General features: G+C 36.1%; 1 protein-coding gene across 1 annotated transcript in view; it reads left to right on the top strand.

The window, feature by feature from the left end:
• Positions 1-21,296, top strand: part of ANKS4B (ankyrin repeat and sterile alpha motif domain containing 4B) — a 31,407-nt gene extending 10,111 nt beyond the window's left edge. Inside the window, exon 2 of the mRNA XM_044657454.1 lies at positions 19,387-21,296. Within this exon, the coding sequence (XP_044513389.1) occupies positions 19,387-20,476 (1,090 nt within the window). The 3' untranslated portion in view covers positions 20,477-21,296. The remainder of the gene's footprint in view (positions 1-19,386) is intronic.
• Positions 21,297-21,514: the final 218 nt, after the last annotated feature.

Raw genomic sequence — 21,514 nt, 5'->3', positions numbered from 1 at the left:
AAGAAAATAATCATATCGCTACTTAGGATGAGGTTACCACAAAATCTCTTGTATTTGACTCAAGCAGCTAATTTTCTGTGAATAGTAGAACAAGGTCCAAAAAGGATTATTCATTTAGAAAAACAAAAGCAAAAACAAAAATGTGACCTCCCCAAAATGTAAGAACATTGTCAGCCAACACAATGTAATTCTGTCAGATAGAGTGAAGGGTGCTATGGAATGTTTGGTAGCAAGGGAGAGGATGTTCCACTTTAATTACATTATTCAGGTAAGAGAAGAAAACAGGGAGGAAAGAGTTGGAACTTCCACCAGATACTTTCAAAGACTGCTAATCTCAATACAGTATGTGACAAGTATTGATTTGAGGAGTCATAGTAGAGAAATGAGAATGGGGAAGGAAAGGAATCTAAAAAGGGTAGAGAAAAAAATATATGTACCCTAAATTTCATTCCACAGGGGTCTTTAAAAATAGGAGAAACAGCTATCTGTCTAGGGTGATTTAGGTATAATATTTTCTAGAGGCAGGGGGCTAAACCTTGAAGGTCTTCCATTCTAGCCTTAATGTAAATTAATGAAATTTTCAATACCTATATAATGTAATGGAAAATATATTGATACAGTCACCCCTTGACATTGTCCAATGGACCAAAGGACCAGTAACAGAATGCTTCCTAAACAGCTAAGTCCATCATCAACCTAGCACATGTGACCTAACAGAGATGTCCTAAGGCAGTGATGGTGAGCCTTTTAGAGAACAAGTGCCCAAACTGTACCCTCATGCTGCACGTGAGCCAACCACTTACCCCAGACAGGGGAGGGAGGAAGTGCTCCCATTGGCCTATTGGGCAGAGGAGTTGGTGATGTGAAAAATGTCCTGAGGCACATTGGACAGGGGGGAGGGGAGCAGCCCCCTCCAGCATATGTACCCTGGGTTCTCCAACAAGGCCCTAAAGAAACTCAGCTCAACTACAGGCATGCCACATGGTATGACCTCCACTGCATATTTAATTATTTATTTGTTTCTTTGTTTTTTAAACCCTTAACTTCTGTGTATTGGCTCCTAGGTGGAAGAGTGGTAAGGGTGGCAATGAGGGTCAAGTGACTTTCCCAGGGTCACACAGCTGAGAAGTGTCTGAGGCTGGATTTGAACCTAGGACCTCCTGTCTCTAAGCCTGATTCTCAATCCACTGAGCTACCTAGCTGCCCCCTCCACTGCATATTTAAATATGGAATTTAATAACATTTATCTTGATAAGCATTACCACTGGCATAATTAGGCCCAGACAGGGTCCCTTTGATTGGGGAGGTACAATTGACACAAAGTGGCAGGAATTACAGAAAGAGGAAGTAAAATAAGAGAAGCCAGAATAGAGGATGGAAATTGCTCTTTCTGGTGCTCTAGCTTGAGACTTTTTATTAGGCAAACCAATACACTCTGATTACATGATTGATATCCATGATAGAAGAAACAATACAGATGGTTACCTCAAAGATACAAGATCCAGTTTTAACACAGGTCAGACAAATTCCTGTTATAGGAAAAGCTCATATTTTTATGGCCATGTGACTTGTTGATAAGGAAGTTTGGGAAGAGGTGAGAATGAAGATTCTTGGAGACTTTGGGTCTGGGATATTATTCTAGGTCAGTAGTGTTGGGAGTGTTTGAAATGCTAAATCCAAGGATGCTTGTAATGCTAATTAGGAAACACCTTAAGAAGGAGGCTGAATTTCAATTGTGTATTAGCCAGAGTCACTGAGGAATAGACTTTATGAAATTTGGAGTGCCAGCCAATTCTTATTATATTTTAAGGGTAGAAGGTCAGGACTCATTAACTCATGAGTATTTTTTATTTTGACACAAGAAAAATGTCTTGCAATACTATCTTGTTTTTTTTGAAACCCTTACTGTGTATTGGCTCCAAGGCAGAAGAGTGGTAAGGGCCAGGCAATGGGGGTCAAGTGACTTGCCCAGGGTCACACAGCTAAGAAGTGTCTGAGGTCATATTTGAACCTAGAACCTCCCATCTCTAGGCCTGGCTCTCAATCCACTGAGCTACCCAGCTGCTCCCACTATCTTGTTTTTAATGAATCCTAACTTTTACCTTGAGATCCAGGGTGGCAACATCATTTCTCTCATTGTAATTCAGTCCTGGCAATTCCTTCAATAAGCTTACTAGAAACAAAAACCAGAAGAAAAAAGTTGTGGCTAAATGGATGGATGGTTAATAGGTGTTCCTTGGAGAAAAAAAGGAATCAGCAGATTCATTTGTTGTGCATGTTGAATAGGTGGAAAATTTATGTGAAAAACTTGATAAGATTTTCCAAATTAAATCAGTATACACTTGGATATTTAGTTTTCATTACAAAGGATGAATAAGTAACAATGGCAAGAAATATATTGGGGGGGGAATAGATCAGCAAAAAAGAATGAGAGAGTCTAAAGACTTGTAGATCACCCAGAAACCTTAAACCTAAATACCCTAATTATTTTTTTAAAGAAAAGAATCATTAAACTCTGAACATGATTGGTACCAAATAGCATTTAAAAAAAAACCCAACCTGATTTTTTTAAAACATCTTTAAATAACTCATTACTGGTGTGGGAGTTACTCAGAATCAGCTGTCTTGTCCTCCCAGTAAGACTATAGACTTGTAAGAGCAAAAATAAAAATTAGTACTGTTGTGTAATTTCTAACCAGGTACACAAATGAAAGTCTCCGAGCCATAAAGAATTGGGTTTATTGTATGAGGGTCAATCCTACAACAAAGCCAGACTTCTGGTCAATACCAAAAGACCCCCAACACTGTGAGAGACCTTCTACATACCCCAAAGAGTAGCACAATTTATATACCAAGTTAAAAATACTGTGCTAAAAATAGATCAGGACATACTTCTCATTGATAGAAAGAAGTCACTTGAAGATGACTTAGAAGTCACTTCATGGAAAAGAGGGGAACGGTAGAATCTGGAGTAGTGAAGCAAAGGAAGAGAGTAGGTGGTGTTGGGTAGTACCAGGCTTTGAACTCTGTGTTGGACCTATTTCAAGACCATGATTATTGCTGAAGGTACATGATATAGCAGCCTTGAAGGGTGGGGCTGACACCAAGGCCTGTGCTAAAGCAGTTATTTACTTAATTCAAAACTTTAATGTTTATACTAGAATAATCACAAAAAGCCTACTAAAATTATGACTTATGCTAACTATTTTAGAATTATAATTATGATTATCTCAAGACTACTACTACCAACATTAAAATCTAATCCTCATATAAGGGGGTAGGGTTTTTTCTCTCACATTATAAAGTAGGAAGAAAGAATAAAATGAGAAAAAACTTTATTCAATTGAAACAATTTAATCATGACCTACTTAAACAAAATTTTTTATGAAAAAGAGGTGATAATGGAATAAAGGGCATTGACATAGACAATGATAATTTCATGCATTAGTTTAACTCATAAAAACCATAAATTACCATAAAATAGAGAATCAAAGAGCCAAAAAATGCCTTAGTTAGCAAACTAATAATAACTTGATTTGTTCACCAAACAGAGCAAAATGGCAGCTAGAGGAAGCACTAGTTTAGAACAAAACTCATTTGAAGAATCTTGTGTAGAGGGATGATAGAAGATTATAAGTAGTATGTACTTATGAATCAGAGAGAAACAATATAGGGTAGAAACAATTTAAAGAAAGTCTGGTAATAGACCCAACCAAACAAATTTGATCCTAAGAAAATTTAGGAATGAAAAAGGATAGAGAACAACAAATAAAAAATGGGGAAAAAATTTTATAACAAATGTTTTTCATCAACAAGGGCAGTAGAACCACCACACTTGTACTAACAGTTCGAGATGTGCTTATAGGGGAGGTAAAAATGATACTAGAGAGACGGAAAGTGGGAAAAGCAGCTGGATTAGATCAAGTATAAACAGAGGGGATTTGTGTTAGAAGTGACACAATTAAGAGGAAAGTATGAATCAATTCATTAGGTATATCTATAGGCAGAAAAGAAACTAAAGATATATTTACTGTGAAGATTAAAATTAGTATGCAAAATACTAAATATTATATTTATAAATATTTTATTAATAATAAACTAACAAAAGAGACTAACTAAAAGGTACTAACAGCTCTGGCTCCCAGGAACAAAGAGAAAGAGGGAGGAGTTACAGCCAACTATAAAACAATAACGTGATCACGCAAGCCTGGAGGCACAGGAGAGATTAAAGGGAATTTTGAGAAAACTAAGGGACTTATGGGGGATGAAGTCCAAGGTTCAAAATTTCCATTTATACATTACTTTTTGCTTCTGTAAGAATAGAGGACAAGCCAAATAAGGAAGGCGACAAAGGGTAGGTTTCTTGGAAGAGTTTGAACCACTGAGGTTTGTCTCAGTTTAAATTTGACATGGAAACACTTTTCAAAACACTGGATAAACTGAGGAATATTTTAAGAACAATTTCCAAGCCCAGATGCTGAACTATATTCTATATTCTTAGGTTGAAATAAGAACATGGTTAAAGACAACTAAAGAGGAAATGATAATAATAATAATAATTACTAGGATTTATATAGTGCTTGAAGGTTTACAAAGTACATTTCACCCTCACAGTAACCCTGGAAGATAGATGCTATATTATTTCTATTTTATAGATAAAGAACTGAGGCAGGTGGAGGTTAATTGACTTACTTAACTAATTAGTTTCTGAGGCTGAATTTGAACTAAGATATTCCCATCTCCAAGCACTCTGGTCTATTTAAAGTATGACTTAGCAGTGGCATAAGATTAGGGAGTAAGACCTGAAGAATTATCAGTTTTAAGAAGGATTAAAAAGGAAGTAGTTTCAAGATGAGGAAAGGGAATTAAAAAAAATTTATTTAGAATGTTTTACCCACCCTTCTTACCTCTCCCCTCCCGGAGCTGACAAGCAATTCCACTGGGTTTTACATGTATCACTGTTCAAAACCTATTTCCATTTTATTCATATTTGCAGTAGAGCGATCTTTTAACATCAAAGCCCTAATCATATCCCCATCAAAACACGAGATTGATCCTATGTTTTCTTCTGTGTTTCTGTTCCCATAGTTCTTTCTCATAAATTCTTCTGGATTGTCCTAGATCATTGCATTGCTGCTAGTAGAAAAGTTGATTGTGCCACAGTATATGAGTCTCTGTGTACAATGTTCTCCTGGTTCTGCTCCTTTCACTCTGCATCAATTCCTGGAGGTCTTGAGGAAAGGGAAATTTTTAAAAACATGTTACTGGAATAATTACTGAGTAAAGCAAATTAATAGAGGGGATGAGTTGGTGGGGCAAATTAGGGAAACCTATAGAGGGTTGGTACAAGGATAGGGATGTCATTGTGGAGTTGTTGAGACTGAGGAAAGGAAGTTGAGTCGTATTTATTAACTGGTTATAAAAAGTTTAAACAAGTGGATTGAGGAATAAACATCCACAAGTCATTAAAAAAATCAGTACTGAAATCTCAACTATTATGGAGAGTATTATGTAGCAACTTATATGCTTTTTCTGCTGCAACTGAGTGACTACTATCTGTTTTTCCAAATGTAGGCAAATCTTCTTTGTGGGTAGTTATAGTATCATAGATTTAGAACCAGAAGAGATTTCAGTTCCTCTCTCACTCTCATTTTAAAGATCAGGAACTAGGGAAGTCAAGTGCCTTGTCCAAGTTCATACAGATAATAAGAGTCAAAGAATGTCTTTCCATAGTTATAAGCAAGAGAGAGGTCATCCAGTACCTAAGGTGTCTATGATTGGCCCCTTTGGTGTTATAAATTTTTGTCAGTAGCTTGGATGAGCAATAGATGACAAGCTCATCACATCTACAGATGGTTTGACTTTGATATAGTGCTCTGGTATAGATAGTCCTACTGATTCAGATCAAAATCTCTCTACATTTCCTCATCCTGTATGCTTCTTTATCAAGTCTTTATATTAATCCTCTGTAGAGTGTCCACTCAACATGCTAAGTCAGCACATCCCTGGTTATCAGAATGCCTTTTTTTAAAAAAAGACTTCCATTCATTTTAATGGCCAGAATGAGTGTAGGATTTAAGACCTGAGTTAAAAACCTCATCTTTGCTAAGCACTGTTTGTGTAACCTGAGGCAAATTTCTTAACCCTCTGGGATTCAGTTTACTCATCTGTAAAATGAGGAGACTGGACTCAGTGACTTCCAAGGTCCCTTCCATATGAGTATCTACGATCCTATAACCTAAGATTCCTTCAAGTTATTTGTAAAGATTTGATTTGTATAATAGAAATTGTCGCATGAGGAGTAAGAACTATAATAGGGCAAGAATGGGCAATAATAATTTCTAGAGATGGGAGGAGAAATTATTCCAAGGTTTGAAGTATATCTATGACTGACCCAACTTTGAATATAAGGTGATCCAAAAAAAACATAGAAGTAGAAATTTCCTTCCTTGAGGCAAGAAGATTTTTTTTTATCCAATGTAAAACTTTACATATTATCTCTATTTAATTTCATCTTTTTAGATTAAGCCCATTGTTGTCTGTTGAGAACTTTTTAGAACTTGGATCAGTAAATGACACAAATTTGAGAAGGCAAGCTAGAAGACAAATTTATTGATTGTGCAATGCTGATGAGACCCTCAATTGTGTCCTGCTTTGTACAATTGCATTCCTAAAAAGTGGCATATGAATTTAATTTTTGTAGGTTAAACATTTTAAATATGCTTTGGAAACTCACTGTTAAGGAATTTTGCAAGAGATTCTTTTGTGGTCTTTAATGCTTTTGTAATACAAATTTTATTTCCTGATGTGTTTGTTTTGTAAGTTTGGAATTTTGTATATTGGATTTCCTTAAAGTAGGGCATATTAGCAGAATCAGATCAATCCTTGTTAATACAATTTCTCCCATACTGGAAACCCCATGACAGGACAATCCCACTATCTTGTGAGGTTTTAATTTCAAGTATTTATGGTTGGAGTCAAAACTTTGACTTCTGCTGGGAAGAAAATGTTTTACATACTTTTCTTTCCAATTTCAATTTCATTTCAACCCAAGTGTAACTTCAGGGAAATGTAATCAAGTTTTTTCTTTTAATTTTTATATGACAGTAATTGAGATGATTTATAATTACCCTTTGATGGTCAGAGTTTCTAAAGAGCTTTTCAACTGTTTTGTTGTTCTAAAATAACAGAATAGTGAGTTTGGGGATTGAGATGTTATATATGGCCCCTTTATGTCTTGAAGCTATGCTCCTCTCAGTACAGCCCAAAATCACATTGGCTTTTTGGCTTCCATGTCACACTACTGTCTCATTGAGCTTACTGTCCATTTAAACCTCATGTCTTTTTAAGGCAAATTTTCTAACCATTCTATAATCATGAAGCTATTTTTTTACACTAACGGGTAAAATTTTACATTTATCTGTATTGAATATCATCTTATTCGGATCAACACAATGTTCTAACCCAGTGATGGAGAACCTTTTATTATTTTTGAATTGAAAATTTTTATTTAATTAATTATTTAGAATATTTTTCCATGGTTACATGATTCATGTTCTTCCCCCACACACACACACCCCTGTAGCCAATAAATAATTCCACTGGATTTTACATATGTCATTGATCAAGACCTATTTCCATATTATTAATATTTGCATTAGGGTGATTGCTTAGAGTCTACATCCCCAATCATGTCAGATGGCAAACCTTTTAGAGGGGTGAATGATGTGAGAAATGTCCTCAGGCAAGGGGGAGGGTAACAGCCCTGCCCTGTGTCCCTCTGACTTTCTAGGAACAAACTCTGGTGAACTCTATACTGGGGCAATGACATGTGTACCCACAGAGAGGACTCAGAGGGCCCCCTCTGGCACATGGGCCATAGGTTTGCCACCACAGTTCTAACATGTTGAAACCTTTTGGGATCCTGACTCTTTAGATGCTACAAAACTGAAAAGGATAGCTAACACACTGGATGACACACTTGATGAACATGCCATCTATTCCCTTATCTAAGTCATTGACAGAAATGTTAGAAATAATATAGGGCCATGAACAGGCCCCTGGAACATTTCAGTGAAAATCTTTAGCTAAGTTGTCATTAAACCATTAACTACTGCTTTTTTTTTTTTCAACTAGTACCAAATCTTTCAAACTGTATTATTATTGAGCCTATATCTCTCCACTTCTTCCATAAGAATAGTATGAAATAATTTATAAAAAGCTTTGCTGAAGTTTAGGTAAACTTTATATACATTATTCCTCTTGGTTTCATAGCCTTTTGGAAGATGAAGTAGATATACTTCAGATAATAAGAGGACTCCAAAAGATATCCTTCAAAAGTGTAGTCTGATCATGTCTCTAGCCTCAAAGATAAAATTTAAACTCCTCATTTGGGTTTTTAAGGACCTTTTCGGTCTGCCTACTAATCTATCTTTCCAGAATTGGTATTCTATATTTCCGATGAACTGAATTGGACAGGACAGGTTTGATTTTTTTCTACTTAAGTGTAAAACTATATTTTTTTGGCCCGATGCTCTAGACCAGGGGTCGACAACGTATGGCTCTCGAGCCATATCTGGCTCTTTTGAGGGCCAGATATGGCTCTTTCTGCAGGAGCCATAAAGTCAATTTTTTTTCAGGTGCTGTTACAGGAGCATGCACTGTGAACACTGTACGGCTCTCACGAAATTACATTTTAAAAAAATGTGGCGTTTACGGCTCTCACAGTCAAAAAGGTTGCCGACCCCTGCACTAGACTCTAGACTCCTCTAGGAGAAGAATCATTTTGGATTCCAACTCTGTCATACAGTATAGTTGCTCTCCCTCTCAATTTTTGTGATATTTAAAATTTGATGGTTACACCATTTATACCTTTATCCAAGCCATCATTGAAATTGTTAAATATCACAGGGCCATAGCCATTTAGATACCTGGATCCCTGCTATAGAGACCTCCTGCCAAATTTCTTTTTTCATTGAACCATTAATGACCATTTTTAAAATCTTTTCTTATTCATTGGATTCTTGCCTACTGCTTATAAGCATGTGTGGCTTTTCAACCAGTTCAGAATCTAACTCTATGACCATCTATCCCACATCTCTCTATCTTTCTTGAAAGAATAGTATGTAATACTTTATCAAATATTTCTCTAAAATTTGGATAAAGTATAGGCATTGCATTTACCTGTCATAAAAGGAAATAAGATTCGTTTGGCATGATCTATCTCTGACAAAGCTTTGCTGGATCTTTGAAATCATCACTTCCTTGGTTAGCTATTCACTAACAGTTTCTTTAAATGATTCATCTTCAATTTTCTCAGGAGTCAGTGCTCACTGAAGAATTTATTTCCTTTTTTTCTTCTGAAAATTTAGCCTTCTCTGGCACTGCAGTGCCCCTCCCATTTCCTATTATATTGTAAATATCCCAAAGAGTGGGCTAGCCATCATATCTACCAGTTCTTTGAGTACTTCAGGATACAGTTCAGCTGGGTAAGGCAGTCTAAATTGATCAAGGGTGGTGAGATGCCCTTTTACTCACTCCTTACTTGAGTATTCCCTTTGGCCATTTTTGTTCTATTGTTTACAGTTCAAAGATGATTCTCCTTAGCAAAGAAAACTAACACAATAAGAAATGAGCACTCTACTTTCCCCTGCCATCCCACCAACTTCCAACCCAAGCAATAATTCTGTACCTTTTATCATCCTCTTTTTCTCTCCCTTAATATAGGGATTTGTTTTTTCAAAACTCAACCCATTTTGGTTGACTTGAACTTTCTTCAGCAAATTAAGCTTATTCTAAGCCTTAGGAATACTGCCACTTTTTTGCCTGGCACATAATAAGTGATTAAGAAATGCTTTTTAAATTCATTTATGGGAGCCATGACAACTAGTGCCCTTTCCACTTATTTTTGCTTATATTTCTAAGCAATCTGATTTTTTTTTCTCATCAAATTTTCATAGCTTCACTTCTTCCTGTTTTGTATTGGCTTTTACATTTGAAAGATGGTATTTTGGCACAAGTTTAAAGGTCTCTGGAGCCCTCCAGTCACAACAATACTTACCCCTATCAACCTAATTTCATGATTGTCTATTTTCCTGAATATCATTGAAGAAATTGGGGCTATCCACCATAATTTAGTTCCCTCTTCTCTATAGATCTATACTTCAAATCACTTTCATGTCATTCTCCATTTTCTCTTTCTTTGCTATAATCTTTTTTCTCTCTTTTTTAAAATGTTTCATTTTTAACCTCAATTACATGTAAAAATAATTTTAAACATTCATTTTCTAAAATTTTGAGTTTCAAATTCTCTCTCTCCCTCATCTCCCTCCTCTCCCCTCTCTGAGATGGTAAGTACTTTGATATAAGTTATACATGTGGTATCATGCAAAACATATTTCTATATTAGTCATGTTGTGAAAGCAGACACATTTTAAAAAATCCATAAAGAAAATAAAATGAAAAATACTATGCATCAACAGATTCCATCAGTTCTTTCTCTGAAGATGGATAGACATTTTCATTATCAGTTCTTTGGAGTTGTCTTGAATCATTGTATTGCCCAGAAAAGCCAGACCATTTCAGTTGATCATTATACAATATTGCTACTACTGTTTATACTGTTCTTCTGGTTCTGCTCACTTCTCTTTGAATCAATTCATATAAGTCTTTTTAGAATATTTTGCCATGGTTACATAATCCGTGATCCACTCCCTCTTCCACCCTCCCAAAGCCAACAAATAGTTCCACTGGGTTATACATGTATCATTGTTCAAAACCCATTTCTATGTTATTCATATTTGCAGTAGAGTGATCTTTTAACATCCAAATCCTAATCACATCCCTATCGAACTACATGATTGATTATACATACATACATACATACATACACACACACACACACANACATGTATCATTGTTCAAAACCCATTTCTATGTTATTCATATTTGCAGTAGAGTGATCTTTTAACATCCAAATCCTAATCACATCCCTATCGAACTACATGATTGATTATACATACATACATACATACATACACACACACACACACACATATATATATATATATATATTTTTTTTTTTTAAATAAAACCCTTACCTTCCGTCTTGGAGTCAATACTGTGTATTGGCTCCAAGGCAGAAGAGTGGTAAGGGTGGGCAATGGGGGTCAAGTGACTTGCCCAGGGTCACACAGCTGGGAAGTGTCTGAGGCCAGATTTAAGCCTAGGACCTCCCATCTCTAGGCCTGGCTCTCAATCCACTGAGCTACCCAGCTGCCCCCTCATATATATTTTTCTAATGCATTTCTGGTTCCACAGTTCTTTCTCTGGAAGTGCATAGCATTCTTTCTCACAACTTCCTCTGGATTGTCCTGGGTCATTGCATTGCTGCTGGCAGAAAATCTATTACATTTGATTGTGCCATAATATATCAGTCTCTGTGTAAAATGTTCTCCTGGTTCTGCTCCTTTCACTCTGCATCAATTCCTGGATGTCTTTACAGTTGACATGGACTTCTTCCAGGTCTTTATTCCTTTCAGCACAATAATATTCCATCACCAACATATACCACAATTTATTCAACCATTCCCCAATTGAGGGACATGGTTTTCCATGTCCCTCTCATTTTCCAATTTTTTGCCACCACAAAGAGCAAAGCTATAAATATTTTTGTACAAGTCTTCTTCCCATTTTCTCTTTAGGGTACAAACCCAGCAGTGGTATGGCTGGATCAAAGGGCAGGCAGTCTTTTAAAGCCCTTTGCACATAGTTCCAAATTGCCCTCCAGTCTGATTAGACCAATTCACAACTCCACTAGCTGTATTAGTGTCCCAATTTTGCCACATCCCCCTCTAACATTTATCACTTGCTGTCATATTGGCCAATCTGCTAGGTGTGAGGTGGTACCTCAGAATTGTTTTAATTTGCATTTCTCTAATCAGGAGGGATTTAGAACATTTTTTCATGTGTTTATTGATAGTTTTTATTTCATCACGTGAAAACTGCCTATTCATGTCCCTTGACCATTCGTCAGTTGGGGACATGTAATTCTTTCCAGCTTTTTCTGAAGTCATCCTGCTCATTATTTTTTATAGCACAATAGTATTACATTACAATCACATGCCACAACTTGTTTAGCCATTTCCCAGTTGATGAACATTCTCTCAATTTGCAATTCTTTGCCACCACAAAAAGTGTAGCTATAAATACTTTTGTACATATATGCTGCCCCACCCCACTTTTTTAAAAAATCTCTTTGGAATACATATCTAGTACTAGTATTGCTAGATTAAAACGTATGCAAAGCCATTTAAAATCACTATAGAAAATATAAACTATTTGGGAATCTATCTGTAAGACAAACACAGAAATTATATGTACACAATTACAAACACTTTACACAGAGAATGAAATGTTAGAAAAATTGGAATGAATAGCTATCTGGAGAAAACTGAATAGTAATAAAAAGGAATATACCTTCTTCTCAGCAGAACATGGTACATATTCAAAGATTGACCATGTACTAGGGCATAGAAATATTGCAAACAAATGTAGAAAAGCAGAAATAATGAATACAACTTTCCTAGGTCATAATATGATAAAATTATACTTAACAAGGGTTCATGGAGAAGCAAACTTAAAATTAATTGGAAACTAAATAATCTAATTCTTCAAAACTTTTGGGTCAAAAAAGAAATCACAGAAATAATTGAGGACTTCAGTAAAGAGAATGACATTGAGGAGATGCCATATCAAAACCTATGGGATATATCCAAAGCAGTACTCGGGAAAATTTATATCTTTGAGTGCCTATAGCAACAAAATAGAGAGGAAGAGATCAACTTAAAAATTTAGAAAAAGAACAAATTAAAAATTCCCAGATAAAAACTAAATTGGAAATCCTAAAAATTAAAGGAGAAATTAATAAAAGTGAACATAAAAGAACTGTTGAACTAATAAATAAGAGTAGGAGCTGGTACTTTGGAAAAACAAAATAGATAAAGTACTGGTTAATCTAATTTTAAAAAAGAGAGAAGATTTAACAGTATCAAAGATGAAAAGGGTGATCTCACCTCTAATGAAGAGAAAATTAAGGTAATTAGTAAGAACTATTTTGCCCAATTATATGGCAATAAATATGACAATCTAGGTGAAATGGGTGAATATTTACAAAAATATAAATTGCCTAGATTAACAAAAGAGGAAATAGAATACTTAGATAATCCCATCTCAGAAAAAGAAATTGAACAAGCCATCAAAGAACTCCCTAAGAAAAAATCCAGATGGACTCACAAGTGAATTCTATCAAACATTTAAAGAACAACTAATCCCAATACTATACAAATTATTTGACAAAATAAGCAATAAAGAGTCTTACCAGATTCTTTTTATGACACAAATATGGTATTGATTCTAAAGGCAATCAGACCAAAAACTACAGATCTCCTTAATGAACATAGATGCAAAAATCTTAAACAAGATACTTGAAAAAAAGACTACATCAAGTTATCAGGAGGATTATCCACTATGACCAGGTGGGGTTTATACCAGGAATGCAGGGCTGGTTTAATATTAGGAAAACCATCCACATAATTGACAATATCAATAACCAAACCAACAGAGATCACATGATTATCTCAATAGATGCAGAAAAAGCCTTTGACAAAATACAACACCTTTGATAAAATACTACACCAGAAAGTATAGGAATAGAAGGGCCATTCCTCAAAATAATAAACTATGTATTTAAAACCATCAGCAGGTATCATCTGTAATAGGGACAAGTTAGAAGCCCTGCTGATAAGATCAAGAATGAAGCAAGGATGCCCATTATCATCTCTATTATTTAATATTGTACTAGAAATGCTAGCAGTAGCAATTAGAGAAGAAAAAGAAATTGAAGAGATTAAAGTAGGCAATTAGGAAACTAAACTATCACTCTGTAGATGATATGATGGTCTACTTAAAGAATCCTAGAAAAAATCAACTAAAAGACTAGTGGAAATAATTTAAAACATTAGCAATATTGCTGGGTACAAGATATACCCACATAAATGATAAGCATTTCTATATATTTCCAACAAAATTCAGTAGCAGAAGTTAGAGAAACTCCATTTAAAATCACTCTAGACCAGTGATGGGCAAACTACAGCCCGAGGGCCAGATACAGCCCCCTGAAATGTTCTATCCAGCTGCCATTATTCCCAATCTGATGAATACAATGAGTAGGATACAATACAATGAAACTTTGAAAGAGTTGCCTTAGAAACAGTCTGACAGATGAGCATTTCCTCTCCTTTAATTTCTTTAAAAATTTGCCCATCACTGCTCTAGACAATATAAATTATTTAGGAATTTATCTACCAAGACAAACACAAGAATTATATGAACACAACTACACTTTTCACACAATTAAGACTAGATCTAAATGACTAGAAAAACATTAATTGCTCATGGGTAGGATAAGCTAATATAATAAAAATGACAATCCTACCCAAATTAATTTTCTTATTCAGTGCCATACCTATCAAACTACCAAAACTTTTTTTATAGAATTAGAAAAATTATAATAAATTTCATCTGGAAGAACAAGATATCAAAAATATCAAGGGAAATTATGAAAAAAAATGTGAAGGATGGGGGCCTACCAGTCCAGATGTTAAAGGGGAAATAAGGTAATCCTAAAAGATATTAGATAACTAGCTAGTCAGAGTGTGTGTGACCAGGCTAGCTGAGTTACCCTCCCTTCTAACTAGAGGGCCACAAAGGGTTAGTCCCTGGGATGAAACTGAGAACAGGGACGAACAGGACTCTGTATTCAGATAGAGACACCTATGGGGTAAAGTATTGGCGTTTGGCCAGGACTTAGCGAAATGCCTGGCACCCCTTGATGTCCTTTCTGATCCAGGTCCTATCAGGGAAGCAGCAATATTGAATGGCTTCAGGTTTGACCTCACTGAAGCCTATTTAGAGATGCTCCCCGTTAGCCCTCCTCTACACCCTCAACCTCCCCTTTATATCTCTAAAGATTTTATCTGACTGCGTTGGTATATAAACTCAGGAAAAGATTTAATAAATTAGTAATCAGGGAAGGATTGGGAAAGAGGGAAACAGGGATGCCCTAAGTTAATGAACACAGGGACAGTTGAAGGGTCCTTTTGGCATTTGGCAAAGGCCAAATGCCGGGTCTGAAAGCTCCCTCAGCTCTTCTTCTTCTTGACTATGCTGCTAATCTAAGCTAATTAATGAATGATCGCAAAAGTCTTTAGACTGAGAGAGACAAGTTTCTTCCTCAAGACTGGCCCAGTCTGTCCTCCAGGATAAATCCTCTGGACAGCTGATGGGTTCTGCCAGTCTATTGAGAACACTATCTACATCCAGAGAAAGAACTGTAGGAGCAGAAATGCAGAAGGAAAACATATCACATAGTTTGATAAGGATATGATCAGGGTTTTTATATTAAAGGATCACTCCACTGAAAGTATGCATAACATGGAAATAGGTTTTGAACAATGATACATGTCTAACCCAGTGGAACTGCTTGTCAGCTTTGGGGGGAGGTGGAATCATGTAACCATGGAAAAATATTCTAAATTTAAAAAAAAACATGTTGCTAATAAAAATAACAATGAAATGTTATTCCACTTTCCACATAAAACTAGATCTAAACAATAAGAAAAACATTAATTACTCATGGATAGGATGAGCTAATATAATAAAAATGACAATCCTATCTAAATTAATTTATTCAGTGCCATACCTATTGAACTAACAAAAATATTTTATACAATTTGAACAATAATAATAAAATTCATTTGGAAGAATAAAAGATCAAGAATATCAAGAGAATTAATGAAAAAAATGTGAAGGATAGTGGCCTAGCAGTACCAGTTCTTAAACTGTACTACAAAGCAGTGATCATCAAAACAGTCTGGAAGGGAAGCAACAGACTGGGAAAAAAGTTTATAACAAAATTCTCTGACAGTGGTCTAATTTCTCAAATATACAAAGAACTAAATCAAATCTATAAGAAATCAAATCATTACCTAATTGACAAATGGTCAAAGGACATGAATGGGCAGATTTCAGATGAAGAAATCAAAACTATCAATAATCATATGAAAAAACATTCTAAATCCCTCCTGGTTAGAGAAATGCAAATCAAAACAATTCTGAAGTACCACCTTATACCTAGCAGAGTGGCCAATACGGCAGTAAAGGAAAATAATAAATGTTCAAGGAGATGTGGCAAAATTGGGACACAAATACACTGCTGGTGGAGTTGTGAATTCATCCAATCATTCTGGAAGGCAATTTGGAATTATTCCCAAAGGGCTTTAAAAGAATGCATGTCCTTTGATCCACCAATACCACTACTAGGTTTGTATCCCAAAGAGAGAAAAAAAAATTAGAAAGGTTCTGTTTGTACAAAAGTTTTTATACCTCAATTTTTGTGGTTGCAAGAAATTGGAAAATGAGGGGATGTCACTTGATTCGGAATGGCTAAACAAATTGTGGTATATGATAGTGATGGAATACTACTGTGATATAAGGAATGATCAACTACTTGATTTATATAAGAAATAGAAAGACCTACATGACCTGATGTGGAGTGAAGTAAGCAGAACCAGGAGAACATTATAAACAGTAACTGAAACAATGTGGGATGATCAAATGTGATCGACTTTCCTAGTAAAAACAATCCAGGATAATTCTAATGGACTTATGAGAAAGAATACTCTCTGCATCTAGAAAAAGAATTGTGGGAGTAAATCCAGAAGAAAACATGATTTGTCATTTGTTTATGTGGGTATATGATTTTGGGTTTGGTTTTAAAAGATTACTCCATTACAAAAATGAATAATATGGAAATAGATTTTGAGTGATAATGTATGTATAACCCAGTTAAATTGTTTGTCAACTTTGGGAGGGGGGAGTGAAAAGGGGAGGGCTACAACAAGAATCATGTAACAATGGAAAAAAATTTTAAATAAAATAAAATTTAAAAGAAAAGAAAAAAGGTATGCAGAGTTTTATAGCCCTTTGGGCATATGTCCAAATTGCTCTTTAGAATGATTGAATTAGTTCCCAACTCCCCTGATAGTGCATTAGTGTCCAAATTTTCCCACATTCCCCCCAATATTTCTCATTTTCCTCTTCTGTTATATTAACTAAACTGATATGTGTGAGGTGGTCCTTCAGAGTTGTTTTAATTTTAATTTCTCTTATCAATATTGATTTATAGCATTTTCCCCTATGGCTATAGATATTTGCTTCTGTCTGAGAAGAAAAGCTGGCTTTTCTCCTGGACAATACCATTTCTTCTACTCATACCCCTGATTCTATTCCCTCCTGTTTCTTCTGGGATTATATCCCTTCAATTAGCATCCCATCTCTAGTTTTCAATTTCTCCTTCATTCGGTGACTCTTCTTTTACCACTTACAAACATGCCCAGATCTCCCCCAACCTTTCAAAAAGATCCTCCTCTACCTTCAAACTACTATCTTATGTCTTCTCCCTTCATAGTTGTCTACACACAATAGCCTCATTTTTTTCATACTTCTCAACCATAGTACAACAAATATCTCATTTCTTATTTCATTAATCGTTAAACTATTTTTCCAAGGTTATCAATGATTTATTCATTAACATATTTAATGATATTTTCTCAGTCCTCATCTTTTTTGACCCCTCACTCTTTAACAATATTGACCACTCTTTCCTACTTGGGTTTTGGAAATTACTTTATTTTATTTCCCCTAAGCTTCTTACAAGGCTGCTACTTCTGTCTTCTTTTCTGGGTTATCATTAATGTCCCACCAACTATGCAGAGCTGTTCTCTGGGGCCCTCTTCTTTACAGTTTCTCTCAAAAATATCATTAGTTCATCTGTATTCAGCTACCACCTCTGTGCAAACAACTTACAGATCTAACTCTTGAACCCTAATCCCATATCACGAGCTACCTCAACCTTTACACACCTAAAATAGAACTCATAATTTTCTCCTAATCCAGGCCTCTTTCTAAGTTCCTTTATTTCTGTACAGATAACATTATCCATTTCACTATCCAGTTCTCAATCCTAGAATTATCTCTCCTGGACTTTTTCCCTCTTTCTCTATTCTCATATTTAACTAGTTTTACTAAGTTTTGCCAATGCTATTGCCATTAAATCTCTCTTTCTCCTTAGTCTTAGAGCCATTACCCTAGTTTATGTCCTTATCGCCTCTTGCCTAACTTATTTCAATAGCCTCCTATGTGAGTTTTCCAACTTCCAGTCTTTCTTCCTTTCCAATCTATTTTCCACATGGACATCAAATTGATATTCCTAAAGCACAGTTCTGATTGTGTCCCTCAAGAAATTCCAATGGGGGGCAGCTGGGTAGCTCAGTGGATTGAGAGCCACGCCTAGAGACAGGAGGTCCTAGGTTCAAATCTGGCCTCAGATACTTCTGAGCTGTGTGACCCTGGGCAAGTCACTTAACCCCCATTGCTTAGCCCTTACCACTCTTCTGCCTTGGAGCCAATACACAGTATTGACTCCAAGATGGAAGGTAAGATTAAAAAAAAAAAAAAAAAGAAAGAAATTCAAATGGCTTCCTCTTGACTCTAGAAGAGAATAAAATAAAATTTCTTTGTTTGTTAAAGATAATCTGTCTTATCTTCCTTCCAAGGTTTATAATAGTACTCATTTACATGCTCTTAATTACAGTCAAACTTTTTTTGTTTAAAATTTTGTTGTTCTCATTGCATGACATTCTATCTTTTACCTCAATGTCTTTGCATTAATATTTGCTCCCAAGTCTGAAATGTATCCTCTTCACCTCTGCCTCATAGATTCCCTAAATCCAGAGCTTCTTTCAAATTTCAATTCAAGTGCCACTGTCCAGGCAATCTCCACAAGAGTTAGTTCCCTCTCCTCCTAGAAAGTACTTTGTAGGGGGCAGCTGGGTAGCTCAGTGGATTGAGAGCCAGGCCTAGAGACAGAAGGTCCTAGGTTCAAATCCAGCCTCAGACACTTCCCAGCTGTGTGACCCTGGGCAAGTCTCTTGACCCCCATTGCCTACCCTTACCACTCTTCTGCCTTGGAGCCAATACACATTATTGACTCCAAGATGGAAGGTAAGGGTTTAAAAAAAAATAGAAAGTACTTTGTATCTATTTTATGTCTGCTGTTCTGTGTTCATTCTGTTTATCACCAATAGAACATAAGCTTGTTGAGGTCAAGTACTATTTTAGATTTTGGGGTTTGGGTTTTTGGGGTTTTTTTTTGCATTCTTCATACTTTGGACAGTTCCTGATATATAATAGGTACTGAATGAATTAATGGGAACTTGAATGATGACAAGTCACTAATGTATGTGTTTCCTGTACTTTCTCTTCTAGGGGAGATCCTGATAAATGTGACATCTGGGGAAATACTCCTCTCCATTGTGCAGCCTCCAACGGATACACTCACTGTGTCTCGTTTTTGATCAACTTTGGTGCCAATATATTTGCCCTGGACAATGACCTACAATCTCCACTAGATGCTGCTGCCAGCAGAGAGCAGAATGAATGTGTTGACATCCTAGACAAAGCTGCCAGGGACCAGAATATCCTGAATCCCAAAAGGGTTGCTAGGCAGAAGGAACAGGCCCAAAGAAATGCCAAGAAACAGATTAAAGATTGTGAAAAGCTTCAAAATAAGCATCAGAATAAAATGAATCGCACATTCAAGAAGGAGAAGGCTGGGACTCTAACTTCTTCCAAGGGCACTTTTTCCAGTTCTTCAAATTCCTCCATTCCCACTGCATTTGGGACATTCTCCAAGGGTCTGAAAGATACCTTCAAGATAAAGTCTAAGAAGAACAGGAACACAGAAGAAGAACAGTTGGGGAAAGGAACAGAGAAGGAGAGCAGGAGTGGGCAGCGAAATGTGATGGAAGTCTTCCAGGAAGATGAGGAAGAGTCATTTGAAAATGGTTTCAAAGACAAATTACAGCTCACAGAAGATGAAAACAGAGATGTGCAACAAGAATCCATTTTCAACCGTCCTGGTCTTGGCAATATGGTGTTTAGAAGAAATACAGCCCTGGAAGATATCTCAGGCAGCAAGAGAGAGGTAGAGTTTAATATAGTTTCAGGATTACTCCAGCGAGGAGGATCAGGGGATCCTGAGGAAACTGACCCAGAAGCAGAGATAGAAGAAGAGGATGAAGATGATATGCCTTGGAATGAGAATGAAGTGGAATGGGAGGAAGATGAAGCAGATATTACTCCCCTTGAATTGTTTTTGATGTCTCAAAACCTAAGTGAATTCATCCCCATCTTCATGAGGGAACAAATAGATCTAGAAGCCCTCCTACTTTGCTCAGATGAGGACCTCCAGAGCATACAAATGCAACTGGGCCCAAGAAAGAAGATCCTCAGTGCCATAGACAGGAGAAAGCAGTTACTACAGCATCCTGGCCAGATGACTGATACAAGCCTCTGATGAATGAGTGTGTCCAGGAGCAATGGAGAGTTATAGACATGATTATATGATCTCCATAATGCAGGTCTGTGAATTATCTTGATGTCAGGCTACTGTTTCTCTTCTCTTCTCTCTCTACACCTAAAAAACAAACAACAAAACCTAAACGGACACTTGGAAAATCCCCCATTGCCTTCTGGGGAGTTTTACCTTTACTTGAAGCAGTCCTCAAGTCCTTCACATCCTGAATTCTGGGGATACTCCTTCCAAATAAACTACCACTGAGTATCATGAAGAGACCAAGGGAATATAGAAATGGTGTCTCATTTCACAGGACACTTCTCAAGTGTCTTTTCTGATTCATCTTGGGAAAGGTCTAGTAAGTGACAAGGAAGAAAAATACACCTTCTTTCTGGTTTCAGCTTTGGACTTGAACTATCATTTCTCATCATATTATGACCTACTTGTTATATTCAAATTCTTCTAAAGTGAGCAGGCACTCTATTTTTAAAACCTTTTTATACTTCTGAACTGAATACCACAAGCATTGTCTGAATACATAAAGAGATCCCTTACCTCAATTTTGGACAATCACTTAGCATTGTTATCATAGGGTGACCTACTCAAACTATGTGTCTACTAACAACCCAACATACCAAAATCACTTTTTAGTAATCAGATGGTTCTTATTCCTAACAGCACAAAGACAGATGGTATCCAATGCAATAATTCTCTGACATCATCTTTCTTATTACTACTCGATGCTCCCAAATCAAATGTATTCATGAGGTGCTTCTTTCCAAACCCACAAATAGTGAATAAATATAAATGCTAAATCATCTTAAGACTTCTACTTTAAGTTCCTTAAGTTTATTATCAAAATGCCAGAATTCTCACTGGCATAGGCTTTGGGGGTAACATATTCTTTGTCTTATCCCAATGGAAAATGATTTTTACCTGAGATGCACCTTGATGCAGTCTCTTCTCTGCCATATACTGGTTTTGTGACCCTGGGTAAGTCATTTGCCTCTCAGTGCCCAGATAATTCTTTAATATGCA

This window comes from Gracilinanus agilis, chromosome 1 (genome assembly GCF_016433145.1).
Source record: "Gracilinanus agilis isolate LMUSP501 chromosome 1, AgileGrace, whole genome shotgun sequence".
Classification (NCBI taxonomy): domain Eukaryota; kingdom Metazoa; phylum Chordata; class Mammalia; order Didelphimorphia; family Didelphidae; genus Gracilinanus; species Gracilinanus agilis.
The sequence above is the reverse complement of the archived record's forward strand: the minus strand, read 5'-3'. Positions and strand labels throughout refer to the sequence as shown.